The 19,238-nt window shown below is 38.3% G+C and overlaps 1 protein-coding gene across 3 annotated transcripts in view; it reads left to right on the plus strand.

The window, feature by feature from the left end:
• Positions 1 to 19,238, plus strand: part of NEK1 (NIMA related kinase 1) — a 156,273-nt gene that overhangs the window by 31,924 nt on the left and 105,111 nt on the right. For all 3 annotated transcript variants that reach the window (XM_028152723.2, XM_054717651.1, XM_054717650.1), the window contains exons 6-10: positions 291 to 358; positions 487 to 573; positions 8,172 to 8,226; positions 10,321 to 10,521; positions 17,959 to 18,019. In XM_028152723.2, coding sequence (XP_028008524.2) covers positions 291 to 358; positions 487 to 573; positions 8,172 to 8,226; positions 10,321 to 10,521; positions 17,959 to 18,019 — 472 coding nt within the window. The remainder of the gene's footprint in view (positions 1 to 290; positions 359 to 486; positions 574 to 8,171; positions 8,227 to 10,320; positions 10,522 to 17,958; positions 18,020 to 19,238) is intronic.

Raw genomic sequence — 19,238 nt, forward strand, 5'->3', positions numbered from 1 at the left:
TTCTTTTTTGCTTCAGTTTGTGGTGTCATATCTAAGAAATTGTTGCCTAGCCCAGTGGAGATTTACTTCTGTATTTTCTTCTAGGAGTTTTAGAGTTTTAATTCTTATATTACATCTAGAGTCCATTTTGAGTTAATTTTTGTATATGATATAAGATACGGGTGTACATTCTTTTGCATGTGGATGTCGAGTTATCCTAGCATTTTTAAAACTCCATTCATATTTATGAAAAAAGTTGACTCAGAACTGAACTGTAATAATAATTTTGGGTTTTTTTCTCACTTTTATAGAACATATTTTTAACCAAAGATGGGACAATACAACTTGGAGATTTTGGAATTGCTAGAGTTCTAAATAGGTAATATATCAGTTTTAAACTTTGTTTTGATATGTCCTCAGTAAAGTTTAAATTCATGGTGATGTATATGTGATAATTAATATCTTTAAGTAACTTAATCTTCTCCAATAATTCTTTTTTTGTTCTAGTACTGTAGAACTGGCTCGAACTTGCATAGGTACCCCGTACTACTTGTCACCTGAAATCTGTGAAAACAAACCTTACAATAATAAAAGGTATTTAAAATATTTATTATATGTATATTTCCTTTAACTATATCTATTATACTGTATTAGCCTTAAGAATATTCTAAAATAAATAATATACATATGTAAATATATACACACACTCTTTTAAAAAATATATGATGAGGGGAATTGTAAAGAAGCTATTTCATTATCTTGCTAAAGGAACTATAGATAGAATCAGTTTATTATTGAAATTATATTTGGAAATAGAGGGCTTCTTTCGACACTGTCTTGATATGCAAATTAGCCACCATTTTGTTGGGGTAATTTGCATACTCGTCCTGATTGTTTGGCGGGCGTGGCTTGGCTGGTGGGCGTGGCGAAGGTGCGGTCAATTTGTATTTGTCTATTATTAGATAGGATTAGAGGGCCCAGTGCATGGGAATTCATGCACTTGGCGGGAGGGGCGGGGGGGTCCCTCAGCCTGCCTGCACACTCTCACAGTCTAGGAGCTCTCAGGGGCCTAAGCCACAGTCTGGCCAACCTCTGCAGGAAGCGACCAGTGGGCCAATGGGGGGGACAGTGCTGGCAGGCGAGCAGCCAGGCCTGCCCCCCAATCACCCCTCCACCGCTGTTGGCTGCCACCACGGTGGAAATAGAGGGCTTTCTTTGGTCTTTCTCTTTGTAATAGTAACTTCCTACTGCATTATAATACTATATAATAAAGAGCTAATATGCTAATGGTTGTGACGCCTTCACGCCATAACGACTGACCGATCAGCAGGAAGCTGCATGTGCAGTGGGGCGGCACCGACGTGTTGCTCCGGAGACGGGGCAGAAGTGGGGATGCGCCCGGAGGGGGCAGAACCATCCCATGGCAGGGAGGGTGGGGGTGAGAGCCCATAGCACTCCCCTCACCAGTCTTTCACCACCCACTGCTCTCAGAGTACCCTGCCGCCCACCTGCTAGGGGAAGTAGCGCAGGGGATATGCCGCCAGGAAGTGGCGCTTGAAACTCTGCAGCAGTCACAAGGCTTCTACGCTCTCCTCCAGCACCATGACGAGGCGGAATTCAAATGTAGAGCAATATAAAGTAACTTCAAAGTCCCAGGCATCTGGCTTCCAACCTCAAATTTTCTAATTATTGAGTTGTACTGTGGTTACCAGACTATAAATATAGATGGAAAAAGAAATTCTGCCACTGATTTCCAATTACCCTTTATTTTGTCTCAGTCTTTCTAATAGAAAAATGCGGCCCAAAAAGCATTCATGTTAATTTTGAAAGTGCTCATAGAAGCTAAAAGGTAAAAATTGATAACTTGCAATAATGCATGTACCAGGTGTACCGGTTAATAATGTGGATTTTGTAATCAAAGAAAACACGATAATTTCAATAGAAACAACAAAAGTGCTTTATTCAAAGTAATGTCCATCACTAGCTACACATTTCCCCCAGCTTTCAGGTAATTTGTGGATACCGTCCCAATAGAACTTTTCTTATTTTGAGGCAAACCTTTCAGAGACCCAATTTTCCACTTCTTCGTATGTTTTGAAGTGCTGCTCAGAAAGTGCATGTGCCATCGATCGGAACTAGTGGTAATCTGAAGGAGCAAGGTCTGGTGAATATGGTGGGTGGGTTAATACTTCCAAGGCAAGATCTTTTAACATGTCTTTAACTGATTTTGAAGTGTGTGATGGTGCATTATCATGAAGCAAAGTGTCTTCTGGCCCATTCTGGTCGTTTTACAATCAAAGCTTGGTTCAAATTGGTTATTTGTTGTCGATCAAGTATTAACGGTTTCATCTGGTTTTAGAAGCTCATAATACACCACACCATCCTGATCCCACCAAACGCAGAACATTGTCTTCTTTCCAAAGCGATTTGGCCTTGCAGTCAATGTTGATGGCTGACCTGTATCAACCCATGATTCTGTGCATTTGGGATTCTCAAAATAAATCCACTTTTCATCACCAGTCAAAATTCGATGCAAAAAAGACTTTTTTTTGTGCCATTGAAGCAACATTTTACTGTGACTTTTCGGTTTTCCGTTTGTCTTTCGTTCAGTTGATGTGTCACCATTTTCCTTCCTTTAAAATCTTTTCCATTGCTTGTAGACGATCGGAAATTGTTTGCTGAGCAACGTTTAATCTTTCTGCAAGTTGTTTTTGAGTTTGACACGCTTCTTCATCCAATTATGCTTCTAATTGTTCTTCAAACATTTTTGGTTCACCTGGATGTTTTTTGTCTTTCACATCGAGATCATCACTTTTAAAGCATTTAAACCAGCGTTCACAAGTATCTTGAGATGGAGCATGTTCTCCATTAGCTTCCTGAAGTATTCAGCAGCACTTTTCTTCAAAATAAAGTAATGAATTAAAACTTCCTGCAAATGTTCTTTTTTTTTTGGGCACGAAATTCGACATTTTTAAGTGTAAAAATATGTGATGTTAACACCCTCAGAAAATGTGACATATGAAGTTTTGAGGCTTGTTGTCAATATAACAAAATAAAATACATATCAAATCGCATATATATCAACATATGTGTAACTCCCATCTATTGAAAAAAATCTGCATTATTAACCGGTACATGTGGTATTATTGCTATCTGTTCTCCCTCTCCCCCACCTTTTTTTTGAGGATGAGGAGGAAGCTCTATTTCGAAGTTGAATATAGAGGCTGAGAACATCATCCTACCAATGTATATTTTAAATAAACTTTTGTTATAATATGTCTAGATCATTGAATATATTATCAGTGAATATTCTAAAGGAGAACAGTATTTTCTTTGAACTAAAGTAATTTTACATTTTAATGTTATTTCGGTGTCCTGTGGATAAGTCAACTGTAAAAAATATTCTTTCAAGTAAGAATGGATTTAGTCATCCTTTAAAGAATTTTTTATAAAATTAATTTTGTGACAAAATGCTTTAAAAATGTAATGGATGAGCAGCATTGGTTATACTTAACAATTCATCCTCTCTAATAAAAGAGAAACATGCAAATTGACCACACCTCTGCTATGCCCACAAGTCACGCCCACCAGCCAATCAGGAGTGAGTATGCAAATTAACCCAACAAAGATGGCGGTTAATTTGCATATCCAGGCGGAAAGCAAAAACTGAAGACAGCGTAGAAGGAAGCCAAGTGCTGCAGAAGGGAGCGAAGCTGCGGAGAAGCAAGCGGGGCGGCGGGGCTGCGGAGAAGGGAGGGAAGCAGGCGGGGCTGTGGAGAAGGGAGGGAAGCATGCGGGGTGGTGGAGAAGGCTGCAGGAAGCCCTATTCTTGCAGGAATCTTCCTGCAATAGGCCTCTAGTATTTTTATAAATGTATTTTAAAGTATTTTATTAATAGAATCATTAGTTTATTGTTTTTGTTTGTACTGTTTAGTCTGTAACATGTACAAGTTACTAAATATCTTAATTACATTTACATTCTTTTCCCAGTTGAATCTTGATATTAAATAGATTATGATTACAAGTGTATATTTGTAGATTTTTTTGTGAGACATCTGATAAAGATAATCTTAAAATTCTAATAGTGGGTTTTATTCTTTTCCAGTAAACTCAACTTTGAGGAGCAGTGGTTTTTGCTTTTGTTGATTTCTAAGGACCACTGTAACTCTGAGTATTATTTTTCTTTTAAAAATAGAGGTATTTTATTTTATTTATTTTTTATTTTTTTTATTTTTAATATATTTTATTGATTTTTTACAGAGAGGAAGAGAGAGGGACAGAGAGTCAGAAACATCGATGAGAGAGAAACATCGATCAGCTGCCTCTTGCACACCCCCTACTGGGGATGTGCCCGCATCCAAGGTACATGCCCTTGACTGGAATCGAACCCGGGTCCCTTGAGTCCGCAGGCCGACGCTCCTTCCACCGAGCCAAACCAGTTTCGGTGAGGTATTTTCTTTTAGTATTACAAATATCTGTTTATTTTTAAGATAAAAGAGAAGAGCTCGCCCTAGCTGGTTTGGCTCAGTGAATAGAGCGTCGGCCTGCGGACTTGAATGGTCCCAGGTTTGATACCGGTCAAGGGTACAAGCCCAGGTTGTGGGTTCGATCCTCAGTAGGGGGCATGCAGGAGACAGCCGACCAATGATTCTCTCTTATCATTGATGTTTCTATCTCTCTCTCCCTCTCCTTTCCTCTCTGAAATCAATAAATCTAAGTAACAAACTGATGAACAGAGTGGGTCTAGAGACATGGAAGCATGGAGCAGAGTGTGGAATCTGAGAGGGAAACAAAGGGTGGGGGAATGATCTGGAGGGGGTGGGGGGAAAGGGGTCATATGTAATACTTTCAACAATAAAGCATTATTTTAAAAAATGACAACAGCAAACACACACACAACATATATATATATATTTAATCTTTATTGTTCAGATTATTACAGATGTCCCTCTTTTATCCCCCCAGAGATCCCCTCCACCCGGTTTCCACCCCACCAGGCCCTCGCCACCCCACTGTCTGTGTCCATAGGTACTGCATACATGCATGTAAGATCTTTGTCCAGTCTCTTCCTGCTCCCTTCCCATACCCCCTTCTCCCCCGAGAATTGTCAGTCTGCTCCATTTTCATGCCCTTGATTCTGTTACATTCACCAGTTTATTCTGTTCATCAGATTTTTTATTCATTTAATGTTTAGATTCACTTGTTGATAGATATGTATTTGTTGTCACTTTGTTCATAATTTTTTATCTCTACCTTCTTCCTCTTTTTAAAGATTACCTTTCAGCATTTCATATAATACTGGTTTGGTTTTGATGAACTCCTTTAGCTTTTTCTTGTCTGTAAAGCTCTTTATCTGACCTTCAGTTCTAAATGATAGCTTTGCTGTGTAGAGTAATCTTGGTTGTAGGTTCTTGCTATTCATCACTTTGAGTATTTCTTGCCACTCCCATCTGGCCTGCATAGTTTCTGTTAAGAAATCAGCTGACAGTCGTATGGGTACTCCCTTGTAGATAACTAACTGTTTTTCTCTTGCTGCTTTTAAGATTCTCTCTTTATCTTTTGCCCTTGGCATTTTAATTATTATGTGTTTTGGTGTGGTCCTCTTTGGATTCCTCTTGTTTGGAGTTCTCTGTGCTTCCTGGACTTGTAAGTCTATTTCTTTCACCAGGTGGGGAAGTTTTCTGTCATTATTTCTTCAAATAGGTTTCCAATATCTTGCTCTCTCTCTTCTTCTGGCACCCCCATAATTCGGATGTTGGTATGCTTGAAGTTGTCCCAGAGGCTCCTTACACTATCTTCATATTTTTGGATTCTTTTTTCTTTTCCAGTTGGGTGTTTTTTTGCTTCCTCGTATTTTAAAATTTTGACTTGATTCTTGGGATCCTCTAGTCTACTGTTGAATCTCTGTATATTATTCTTTATTTCAGTCAGTGTATGCTTAATTTCTGACTGGTCCTTTTCCATTTTTTTTTTGGGGGGGGGAGCATTTTCACTTAGATCTTTGAAGATCTCACTAAGTTCCTCAGAGGTTTCTAGAAGATTCTTGAGTGACCTTATAACTGTGGTTTTGACTCTATATCCAGTAGTTTGCTTTCTTCCATTTCTTTGTCTCCGCATTTTGGCTGCTTCCCTGTGTTTGTTTCTATGTACTGGGTAGCTGCTAAGTCTCCTTGAGTTGATAAGTGGCCTTGGGTAGTAGGTGTCCTATAGGGCCCAGTGGCTCAGCCTCCTGTCACCTGAGGTGGACACTCTTGGTGCACCCCTTTGTGGGCTGTGTGCACAGTCATGTTGTAGTTGAGCCTTGATTGCTGTTGGTATCACTGGGAGGAATTGACCTCCAGGCCAATTGGCTGTGAGGACCAGATGTGTCTACAATGGAAGAGCTGCTGTGCAGGAGATGCCCCCATGGAGCAGTACTTGCTTCAGTGGGGCTTTGGTGCTCACTGAGTCTTCCCCTTGAGTGTGTCACTTATGGATATGAAGAGTTGTAATCTGGTATGGTCTCACACTGACCACTGGGTACACTGGCTCTTGGATCTCCAAGGAGTTGCAAAGTCAGCCACTGCCTGGGGCCACCCAGCAAGAGCTACAGAGAAATCTGCAGATTCCTCCTCTGTGTATTGGGTTTGGAAGTGCCCAGACGAGGCCCAGGTGTGAAGCAGGGTAGGCTGGTGCTGGTGTGGCATTGGGCCTTCTTTTGATAGCTTTGGGGCTCCCTGACCCAGCTGCAGCTTGTTTTATAGGTTTTAGCCTGAGAGAGGACAAGCCATTCATATGCAAATGCCACTGCGCACAGCTTGGGTGGGGTTGTAAATTGGGTAGGGCAGGGTCTTGGAATCTCCAGGGTGGAGCCAACAGCAATGGCTGCCGGTCAGCCCTGCATCTGGGAGGTCCCAGCACGGGAACAATGACTGCTGCAAGCACCTCTGTCTGGAAGAAAGCCACCCCTCCATTCCTGCCCCAATGCCAGATAGTCCCTGTATCTGTCTGGGTCCCCCTGAGTCTTGCCCGGCACTGCAACTCAGAGCAAGTGGGAGCTTGTATCTCCCTCCTGATTAAAAAAGTGGCACACACGGGTCCACCCCGTTCCGCGCCTCCACACCTCCTACCAGTCTCAATGCACTTTCTTCTTTACCTCTCTAGTTGTAGTACTTCCACTCAGCCAGCTTTCCCGTGGTTCTGGATGATAGTTGTTATGTATTTTAGTTGTAATTTTGATGTGGTTGTGGGAGGCAGCAAGTACAGGTGTTTACCTATGCTGCCATCTTGATTCTCTCCCACAAAATATATTTAAGGAAAAAAAAAAAAGGAGAAGAGATCATATGTAAAGAAGATAGTATAACTAAGTATTTTAGAGTAAAATAAATTAATATATTTACTCTTACCTAATGTTTCAGTTGGCTCTCAGGTTTATTAGAGATATAATTTTAGTAAATTAATATTTTGTTCATATTTACTAAAGTAGTAGTGTCCTACTTTAATATTTTTAGAAATCATGTTTTTTTAAAAATAAATCTTTATTGTTGAAAGTATTCCATATGTCCCTTTTTTTCTCCCATTGCCCTCTCCTCCCCGCTCCCTCCCCAAGCCTTCACCACCCACTGTCTGTGTCCTTGGATTATGCATATACGAATATGAGTTCATTGGTTGATCTCTTCCCCCCCTCCACCCTCTCCTGCCTTCCCTCTGAGATTTGACAGTCTGTTTGATATTTCTATGTCTCTGGGTCTATTTTTGTTCATTAGTTTATGTTGGTCATTAGATTCCACGTATGAGTGAGATAATGTGATACTTATCTTTCTCTAACTGGCTTATTTCGCTTAGCATAATGCTCTCTAGGTCCATCCGTGCTGTTGCAAATGGTAAGAGTTCTTTCTTTTATACAGCTGCATAGTATTCCATTGTATAGATGTACCATATTGGAAATAATTAAATGAAGTATCTGAATTGAAATAAAATAACAATGGAATATTCATAAAATTTACCAATTTTGTTTTTTTAGTATTAAATGTCTCTAATCTGAGATAGCTGCTTCCATCATTTGGTTATGGTTGAAATTTTAAGTTTTAAAGGACATGTTTTATGGAACATAATTTTTTCACAGCATTTTCATGCTGGTGTTTTCTTTAAGTGAAAAAAATTTTAAGTAAAATCTGAAACTTAAAAAAATGCGTTATTCTTCTGTTTCCTAGTGACATTTGGGCTCTGGGGTGTGTCCTTTATGAGATGTGCACACTTAAACATGCAGTAAGTAGAAGTTTCTGAAATTCTTTAAAGATTATGTCAAAAAGTGACTATAATATTTTTTTTAAAATTATATGCCATCTTTCAGATGACCCTTTTATACTAGGAATTCTTCTTTGTCAGATTTTAAACATCTCAAATTCTCTTAAGCATAAATTTTAATTTATTTTCCCTTAATATGTATGCATATATTACATACTTCATGTTATGTATTTGTTCTTATAATACATATATCATACATTTTTCTGAAAAATTACTTCTAAAGACAGAAATTTGCTGTACTTTTAATGTTAAATTCATATATGAATTTGATATTTTAGCTTAACAAATTATATTTGTTTCATCTTAGTAGTTTTTATCAAAACAACCAAATTATCTGTGTTTGGAATTAAAATTATCTACGGAACATTTTCAATATATATATAAAGGGATTTTTTAAAAAATCAATTTAAATACCTTTTAATTCAGAGTTTTTAAAATTTTCACTTTTGAGACTCTTTGACATGGCACATACCACACCAAAAAGGGGAAGTCCTTGTCCTAAATAGGTTTATTTTTAATCACTTTCCATTTCAGAATTTGTTTTTTAAAAATTCTTCCCCCATTGTTTAAACAGTGGAGTGTTTTCATTACAGAAAACTTAAGAAAATACATAAAAAATATGAAGAAGTGAATAAATACCAAAAGCAATGTTTTCAACCAGTAATGACTACTTGTAATATTTTATCATTTCCTTTTAGGTTTATTCTAGAATAATCTATAAAGTGAGTTTGTTTTGTTTTCCCCCTGAAAAGTTTAGTTATATTATATAAGCAGTTTTATGGCCTGTTTTTATTTCCTGATATTATTTGAGGAGTATTTTTCTTTGTTGTGTTTTTTTTCCCCTTAGGTTTGCATACTCTCCTACTGTATTGCTTTGGATTTTATTTTTGTTTCTTAAAGAAAAAATTATAGACTGCCAAAGTGATATGGGATGGTCATTATTGGATCTGTATTTAGAAGAATGGGTTAGTTTTTCTGTGACAGTCATTTAAAGTCTAAATCAGAATATTTTTACATTTACCTGTCACCATTTCTTCATCTACATTTAACCATCAACATTACTTCTATATTTTGGAATTGTTTACTCTTAGTGGACACATGGAATTAAGTAATTCTCTTACCTTTATTTATGAAGAATTTGTCAGTTGAGAGATAGATAAAAATTCTTTGTACTGAAGAGAGAGAGTAACAAGTCTTTGCATTTAGGATTTCTTCTTATGTACATAAATATTTCTATACAATTGAATTGTATTCAGATTTTTAATCAACTGAAGGACGTATTTGAAATGTGCTAAGAGAATTTAACATTTAACAGAACTATATTATAATTGGTATAATCACCAGTGCCTAATTTATACCAAATTTTGCATTTTATACTATTTTAGCCAAGATGTCAAAGCTTAATTTTACTTAAACTCCAAATGAAATCGTCTTAAGATTTTAAACTGCCCACTCTATTTTTTTTAATTTCAGTTAGAATTTATATTGTGCTTAGTACTAAAATATTTAGTATTCCCATTGATATGACTTATGACTTTGGAATATTTGCTGCATTGTTGATTCCATGGCTTTTGGGAACATAACACACTTAAAAATAATGAGCAGTGTTTAAAAGGAAACTAATTAGTAATTTATTATATTTCCCCAAAATATTTTAGTTCTGTAATTGATGTCTTGTTGTAGTTACTACAATAAGAGCACAGGAAGGCAGGTCTTAGATGAAGACCACCAGGTTGGTTGGTTTGTTTTCATCTTTATTATTGTTATGTTTTTATAAAATATTTAATTATTACTTATATCCCATCTCTTAGTATTTTCAATAACTAAAACTCTTATAGCCAGTTATAATGTACTATGAGGACTGGTATTCTCTTTTAAATATATTTATAAATAACCAAGTGAACCTTGCTCTAGAGAACACATGTGATTAAAATATTTGGAAGAGGACTGTATTTCTGTTCTATATTGATAGGAAATGAACTATTGTCATTGTTGATATTCCCATTTTCAATGTATATATGTGTTATGTATGTTAATTTATTTTTTGAATTTTAGTTTGAAGCTGGCAATATGAAAAACCTGGTACTGAAGATAATATCTGGATCTTTTCCACCTGTGTCTTTGCATTATTCTTATGATCTCCGCTGTTTGCTCTCTCAGTTATTTAAAAGAAATCCTAGGGATAGACCATCAGTCAACTCCATATTGGAGAAAGGTTTTATAGCCAAACGCATTGAAAAGTTTCTCTCACCTCAGGTACGTTTTTTTTTACTGTAGAATTAAAATTGAACAGTAGGGTTATGGTGCTTAAGTAGAACATGCCCTCCTCTGTTTTGAGGAGAGCAAACACATCAGAACTTGGAGGGGAATGAAGTGCTTTTTCAAACAGTTCTGGGGTCACCTTTCTTTCTATTCCTGTGTAACTTCCCCTCCCTATTTGCTTTTCAGTCCGTCTCTAGGAGGGAACACATTCGTTCTGTGTCTCCTCTTAACACATAATCCTTAACTGTTGATCACCAAATGGTCTTTTTCCCCACACCAGGCAATTCTGTGATACCAGCGATGTCCTACAATTCAGCTTAGTTCTGACACTACACCTGGAGATAGCCTCAGATCCCTCAGTCCCACAAGGCTGCCCCTCTTAAGTTACTGCAAGTCCAGGTTGTCACTTGTGCTCTGACCAATCAGAGGTTCAATTACTTAGCTAGAGCAGCTCACAAAATGCAGAGAAACATTTACCTGTTTATTATAAAGGACATTAAAAGAGTACAGATGAATAGCCAGAGGAAGAGGTATATAGGGTAAGATTCATCAGGGTCAGAGTTCAGGAGCTTCTGTCTCTATGGATCTGGGGTATACCACCCTCTTGGCATGTTTACCAACCTGGAAGTTCTCCAGACCAGTCCAAATTTTGATTTTTTATGGAGGTTTCATTATGGAGGCATGATTGATTAAAACATAGGCCTTTAGTGAGTGATTCGACTTATAGCCCTACTCTCCTGGAGGGGAGAGTGGGACTAAAAATCCAACCTTCTAATCACTTGGTGGGTTTCTCTGTCAACCAGCCTCCATCCTCAAGGTCACTTTTAAAATATATATATATTTTTTATTGCTTTCAGAGAGAAAGGGAGAAAGAGATAGAAACATCAATGATGAGAGGGAGTCATTGATTGGTTGCTTCCTGTATGCCCCACACTGGGGATCAAGCCCGAAACCCAGGCATGTGCCCTGACCAAGATTCAAACCGTGACCTTCTGGTTCATAGGTTGATGCTCAACCATTGAGCTACACCAACCAGGCCTTAAGGTCACTTTATTAACTAAAATTCAGGTGTGGTAAAGGCAGCCTGTGATAAATAACAAAAGACACTGTTGTGCACTTAACAGTTAGGAAATTCCAAGCTTTTAGGAACTATGTGCCAGGAACTGGATGAAGATCATCCTATGTAATAAAAGCCTAGTATGTTAAGTGTCCTGTTGACCGGTTGTCCAGTTGTCTATTCAACCAATCAAAGTGTAATATGCTATTGATAACAGCTGAGGCTGTTCAACCGCTCCCTATGATGTGCACTGACCACCAGGGGGGCAGACAGTTGACTGGTTGACCAGTTGCTATGACGTGCACTGATCACCAGGGGGCAGATGCTGCAACTCTTAGGTTAGCTTGCTGCTGGGGTCTGGCTGATTGGGACTGGACACGCCCTGGAGCCCTCCCACCGTCCCTCCCCAGCTGGCCAACTTCCCTTGTCCCTCCCTGGCCCTGATCGTGACTGGTGTGGTCCCTCGGCCTGGTCTGTGCCCTCTCACAATCCAGGACCCCTCGGGGGATGTTGGAGAGCCGGTTTCAGCCCAATCCCGCAGACCAGGCCAAGGGACCCCACTGGTGCACGAATTTGTGCACTGGGCCTCTAGTATATACTAGAGGAGAAAGAGGAGAGAGAGAAACATAGATCAGTTGCCTCTTGTATGCGCCCTGACCAGGGATCGAACACATAGCCTAGGTATGTGCCCTGAGTGGGAATTGAACCTGTAGCCTTTTGGTGCACAGGACAATATTCCAACCACCTGGCCTGGCTGTATTTCTTATTATAAATCACAATAGAACAGAATCATTCCTCTGTCTCTTGGATTTATTTTGTTTTCCAATTTTTTTTTACTGTGGTAAAATATACATAACATAAAATTTATTATCTTAACTATGTTTAGATGCACCGTTCAGTGGTATTAAATATGTTCATAGTGCTGTGCAGCCATCATCACCATTTAGCACCATAACTCTTTTCCCCTGTAGAGCAAACTTTCTACCGATTAACCAGTTATTCCCCATCTTTCAATCCCTAGTGCCTGGCAACAATCTTTCTACTTTCTGTCTTCTTAGATTTCTAACTATAAAATTATTAAACCTTTCTGCGCCTCACTTTCCTCACTTGTGAACAATGGGGTTATTAATATATCTCCATCATGAGGTTGTTATGAGAATTTAAAGTGATAATGCATGTAAAGTGCTTAATGTCTAGCACATACTAAGTGTTCAATGCATTCAATATATATTCAGTATTATTAATATATTACTTTATCTAATATAAATATATTACTATAATTTATATTATTATAATTTGATAGAAAATGATTGGAAATCATTGTTCTTTGGTCATATATGTATAATAGATTATTGATTTATATTTTCTGTAGTACTTGCGTATAGGTGCATAATAAATATTTGTTCAGTTGAATTGAATTTTAATCTGACAGGACTTAGAAAAATTTATAGCAAGTCAGTTAGCATAAGTTATTAATATAAGTACGATCACCTGAAACTGGAATTATTCTACATTACATGTTTTGTGTGCTATTTTTCAATTTAAGTGATCACTATTAAACTCTTCTGTAATTAGACATTTAGCAAAATCATAGTTTTATTACTTTTGTATGCTTTTGAGAGGTGAGGGAAGTACCATATATATTCTGACTTAACAGAACATCACTGTGAATAAATACTCTTCAGAAAACAGAGATGTGGCTTTATTACTACCAGGAGAATGCATTAGTAAGCAAGAAAGCCAATTAAAACTTGAAGGTTAAAATTTACTTGTATAGGATACAGCAACAGTCTCTGAAATGTGTTCATTTATGAGACTCCTTTGTTATTAATAACATTTTCAAGGGCAGTTTTATGATGCAATGTACTATTATTTTTTTGGCAAGTACTAAAGAAGAAAGAATGACTTCATTTAATCTTGCTAAGGTTTCTTTCCCTCAATACCAGCAGTTAGGACATATAGTCTCAAGGCTGAAGCACTGGAATTCAACTCGCCAGCAATAAAAGAAAATAGTCAATCCTGATTTATGTAGAACTTATAATATGGAAAGAGAAAAGGACAGATTGTGATTATTAACAAATGGAGTATTTGACATTACATGTTTAGTATATATTTAGCCCCTTTTGCTATTTAAGCACCACTGAGATTTCATTCTTCATGAAAAGTTTTATCTTTTGTTCTTCACACTTATTTTCTGCTGTATAGTTGTGTGTCGCTAAGCACTGATGTATGTCCTAAGAAATGCATTGTTAAGGCAATTTTGTCATTGTGTGAACATCATAGAGTACACAAACCTAGATTATATAGCCTACTTCACACCTAGGCTAAATGGTAATCACCGTCACATATGTGGTCTGTCGTCGAGGGAAACAGAAACATTATGTGATGCATGACTGTAATATCGCTTGTTTAGTATTCTAGTGATACATTTATTTTTAATGAATCTTTATTGTTCAGATTACAATTGTTTCTCCTTTTTCCCCACATATCTCCCCACCACCCAGTTCCCACCCCCCCTCTGCCCTTACCTCCCCCCCCCGCTATCCTTATCCATAGGTGTATGATTTTTGTCCAGTCTCTTCCCATACTCCCCACACAGACACCCCTTTCCCCCTGAGAATTATCAATCCACTCCCATTCTATGCCTCTGATTCTATTAAGTTCACCAGTTTATTCTGTTCCTCAGATTTTTAATTCACTTGACTTTTAGATTCACTTGTTGATAGATATGTATTTGTTGTTCATAATTTTTCTCTTTCTTCTTCTTTTTCCTCTTTTTAAAGAATACCTTTCAGCATTTCATATAATGCTGGTTTGGTGGTGATGAACTCCTTTAGCTTTTTCTTATCTGTGAAGGTCTTTATCTGCCCTTCAATTCTGAATGATAACTTTGCTGGGTAGAGTAGTCTTGGTTGTAGGTTCCTGCTATTCATCACTTTGAATATTTCTTGCCACTCCCGTCTGGCCTGCATGGTTTCTGTTGAGAAATTAGCTGATAATCGTATGGGAGCTCCCTTGTAGGTAACTAACTGTTTTTCTCTTGCTGCTTGTAAGATTCTCTCTTTGTCTTTTGCTCTTGGCATTTTAATTATGATGTGTCTTGGTGTGGTCCTCTTTGGATTCCTTTTGTTTGGGGTTCTGTGTGCTTCCTGGACTTGTAAGTCTATTTCTTTCATCAGGTGGGGGAAGTTTTCGTTCATTATTTCTTCAAATAGGTTTTCAGCATCTTGCTCTCTCTCTTCTTCTGGTACCCCCATAATTCTGATGTTGGTTCGCTTGAAGTTGTCCCAGAGGCTTCTTACACTATCTTCAACTTTCTGAATTCTCTTCTCTTCATGCTTCTCTGGAGGAGTGTCCTTGGCCTCTTTGTATTTCAAATCTTTGAGTTGATTCTTACAATCCTCTAGTTTGCTTTTGGGTCTCTGTATAATATTTTTTATCTCAGTCAGTGTATGTTTAATTTCTAGTTGGTCCTTTTTCATATCCTCAAGGGTCTCATTGAATTTATCGGCCTTTTCCATGAAATTCTTGAAAAACCTTATAACCGTGGTTTTGAACTCTATGTCCAGTCGCTTGTTCTCCTCCATTTCTTTGGTTTGTGATCTGTTTCCTTGCCTTCTCATATTCTCTGCTTCCCTAAGTTGGTAGGGTAGTTTTGTGTACTAGGTGTCCTATTGGTTCAACAGGTCAGCCTCCCAGTTACTTGAGGTGGACACTCTTGGTGTACCCTTGTGTACTGTGTGTCCCCCAGCAGGAGCTACAGCAAGGGCTAGTTTTCTCCTCCTTTGCTTGGGCGGTTTTGGAGCAGTCTGACTGGAGCTGCAATTAATTTGGTTGAGCTGCCCCAGAACAGGCCATTTATATGCAAAAGCCGCTGTGTGGAGCCTGGGCGGGTTTGTAGAATGTGTGGGGCGGGGCCTCAGGGCGGGGCGGGGTATCAGGGCATCACTAGGCTGGGGCGTGGCCAACGGCGATGGCAGCCGTCAGCCGTCTCTGCCTTTCCACTTTTCCAAGTCCCTGTGCCCTGCGCTCCAGCGCAGTAAACAATGATTGCTGGGCGCACCTCTGCAAAAAAGTCACTCTCACTTTCCGACCCGATGGCCGAGAGTCCAGCTTCTCCCCGTAGGTGTCTGGGTCCCCCGAGTGTCCCCAGAAACTGGATTTCAGAGTGATCGGGAGCTTGTCTCCCTGCGGGTTGAAGAAAAGCCGCGCACCCAGCCGCCCGCCGCCGGCCCGCTTCGCGTGCCTCCGTACCTCAGCTTTTCAGCGATTGTGCTCCTTTCTCTTCTTAGTTGTAAATCTTCCACTCAGCCAGCTTTCCCGTGGTTCTGGGTGGTAGACGTTTTTGTCTTTTAGTTGTGTTTTTGAAATTGTTGTGTGAGGCAGCAGATTAGTTGTTTAACTATGCCGCCATCTTGGTTCCTCCTAGTGATACATTTTTTAAGGCTTTAACTTTCAAACAAGTTATGAGCTTTACTGAAACTTATGAATTATTATTTTCAGTATCACTACTTCTCAGTCTTGCACACTCTAGAAACTTCTTCCTGGGTGTGGCTTGACAAATCATGAATAAGCTCTGCTTCACTAGATATTCCATTGAGTGCTGTCCATCACCTTCTGTGAGGATGAAGTGTTTTGTATCTGCATTATCCAGTTTTGTAGCCACTAGACATATGTGCTTAGTGAGCATTTAAAATGTGACTGGTGTGACTAAGGAGCTGAATTTCAAATTACATTTATTTAAAATTTTAATCCAAATAGCTACATATGGGTAGCAATTCTGTTGGACTGCAACAGCATAGGGATTCCAGAATCTTCTTGGAATCTACCTGCCCCATCTCTCAATTCATATTTGCATTCACACTGTGGAAAAGAAAGATTCAAATTCAAACAATGGAAGAAAGTACCCAATATGGAGCAGCCTGGAGTTGGTAAAGCACATTCAGAGGTGGAGCCTGAGGATGTGCATACTTAATATTTTCCTGGTGATGCTGACTCTGCTGGTATGAGACTTTCAGAACTGCTTTAGGGAGATCCTTGCTGGGAAGACGACCATCTCAGTTACAGTTTTTGCCTGTTGGAGCTTCTGGTCCACTGCTACTGTAGGAATATTTTATCCACCATTGTTCATTTCTCTTGGGAAAAAAAACAAATTAACTTGCTTCTGCCACCCAGTAAGAAAAAAGAGCAGACTTAAATTGAGTTAAATCTTTGTTGGTGTAATAGTTTGTACTTAAAGAGGGGAACAAATGTAGTAAGGGGGAGAAAATTACTTGCAGGCAATACTAATGATTTTTGCTTCCCAAAATATGTTCATGAAATATTCACAGAATATTTTAGTAATAGTAAAAAGAGACACTTGTTGCCCTGGCTGGTGTTGGGTGTTGTTCAGTGGTTAGAGTGTTGGCCTGCACACCAAAAGGATTCGGGTTTGATTCCCAGTCAAGGGCACGTACCTGGGTTGCAGGTTCGATAGGCAACCATTCAATGTGTCTCTCTCACATTGATGTTTCTTTCTCTCTCTTTTCCTTCTTCCCTCCCTCTCTCCCTACTCCCTTCCACTCTCTCTAAAAATCCATGGAAAAAATATCCTTTGGCCCTAGCCAGTTTGGCTCAATGGATAGAGCGTTGGCCTGTGGAGTGAAGGGTCCCAGGTTCAGTTCTGGTCAAGGGCATGTACCTTGGTAGCAGGCTTGATCCCTGGCCCTGGTCGGGGTGTGTGCAGAAGGCAACCAAACGATGTTTCTCTCTGTCTCTCTTTCTGTCTCTACCCCTCCCATTCTCTCTAAAAATCAATAGAAAAATATCCTTGGGTGAGGATTATAAAAAATAAAAATAAATCAGTAAATCTCTGGCTTTAGGGGAAAAAAGAAGAAGAGAAAATATCCCCAAGTGAGGATTAACAACAACAACAAAAGAGACACTTGTTAAATTTTGTTAGAATATTTAAATATTAGCCAATAATCTTTACAGTTATATATTGATTGATAAGAGTGAAAACTTATTAGAAATGCTGAGAAGATTCAGAGGTAAGTTGAAATAACTGAGAGGTTAATCTGAGAAGGGGGTAATGAAGTAATTATCAGTTTTGAAGTAAATAAGAGATACAGATACACACAGAATATAGAGGTTATTTCAGATAGGAGGTAGTTGTGTTCAGTTGCTGATCTATAGAAGAGCAAGCAGTGTGTGGGGGCCTCCAAATTAGGTTAATTTGAAAAAAAGCTTGTTTGGAGAAGTAAAAATAAATTGGTAAGATTGGGAGGCAGTGAGCATAAGAGGAATTTGATGAATGAATTATGTGATTGAGGAAGGAAAAAATGCATTGTGATTAATGTATTTTTTTTTTACTTTCCCCTCTCTTTCAATCTAAGCTTATTGCAGAAGAATTTTGTCTAAAAACATTTTCCAAAGTTGGAGCACAGCTTATACCAGGTAAATGAAATTTAATGAATCCTTTAACCTGTTTGCAATAATTAATATACTGATTATACTAAGTGGTAATATTTACTAATTATACTAGAGATATATGTAGACACAATAAATTGGTATAATTATAGATAAATTAATTCAGATAAAATCATATTTAAATTATTTATGATATAATTATTTGCCTTCTGATTAATTGCAAAATTTTTATTTTTTGTTTGCCTTAGTTAAATGAAATCTGTCTTAGATGTAAATTACAACATAGGGAATATAATTAATAATACCAAAATAACTATGTATAGTGCCAGGTGGATATTAGATTTATTGGGGTGATCACTTTGTAAATTATATAAATGTCTAATCATCAGATTGTATACCTGAAACTAATATAATATTGTTCCTTGTACTGTAGCTTAAAAAAATTTTTTTTAAAGAATTAATAAAATGATAGTGGAGGAGGAAAAAATTCAGTCAGTTTATAACTTGGTGTTCTGCTAGTACTGCACTGTCAGCCTCCTAAACAGAAGCCTAGCTTTCTGAATGTCATACTCAGTATAAGTCCAGTGTCCTGACATTATCACCACACTCAGGTATGACTTTCCGCTGAGTGTTTCTGTCAGTCCCTGTAAATGTAGGCAACTTCCGTCGCTCTTTGTCAGTGTGTGTGCAGCACCAGCTATGCACAGTGGTCTATGATGACTGCAGATCATTGGGCTGTAAGAAATGCCATCCATGGATGATGTATTGAAAATTTCCTGGACATTGACGGTGTTCCTAGGGTTTAAGAAATGCCTGTAGATAAACAAATAAAGCCTGGTCAATGTCTTGCTGTATTTCATGACCAAAAACTGCTTTAAGACACTTTACTGAAACTGTGATGGTGAGTTGGTTAATATGCATTAAATGCAGACTAATTATTATTTTTTAAGTTTATTTTTATTGTTGACAGTATTACAGATGTCCCGTATTTTCCTTCCTGTTCCAGCCCCACCCCAGGCCTTGACTACACTATTGTCTGTGTTCATGGGCTATGCATATATGCACACAAGTTCTTTGGTGGACTAGTTATTTTAATGACCACTTTAATGGTAGTTCTGTTTCTTCTCTGGTTGTCATTCGGTGATGGGTTTCCATTCCCTTAACGAGATAGAGTTTTTTTAAGCCAGCACATCCACACTGAGTGAAGCCTGCAGTGAGGCCAAGGAGCACGTGATGTGATGCATCT

This window comes from Eptesicus fuscus, chromosome 6 (genome assembly GCF_027574615.1).
Source record: "Eptesicus fuscus isolate TK198812 chromosome 6, DD_ASM_mEF_20220401, whole genome shotgun sequence".
Lineage (NCBI taxonomy): Eukaryota > Metazoa > Chordata > Mammalia > Chiroptera > Vespertilionidae > Eptesicus > Eptesicus fuscus.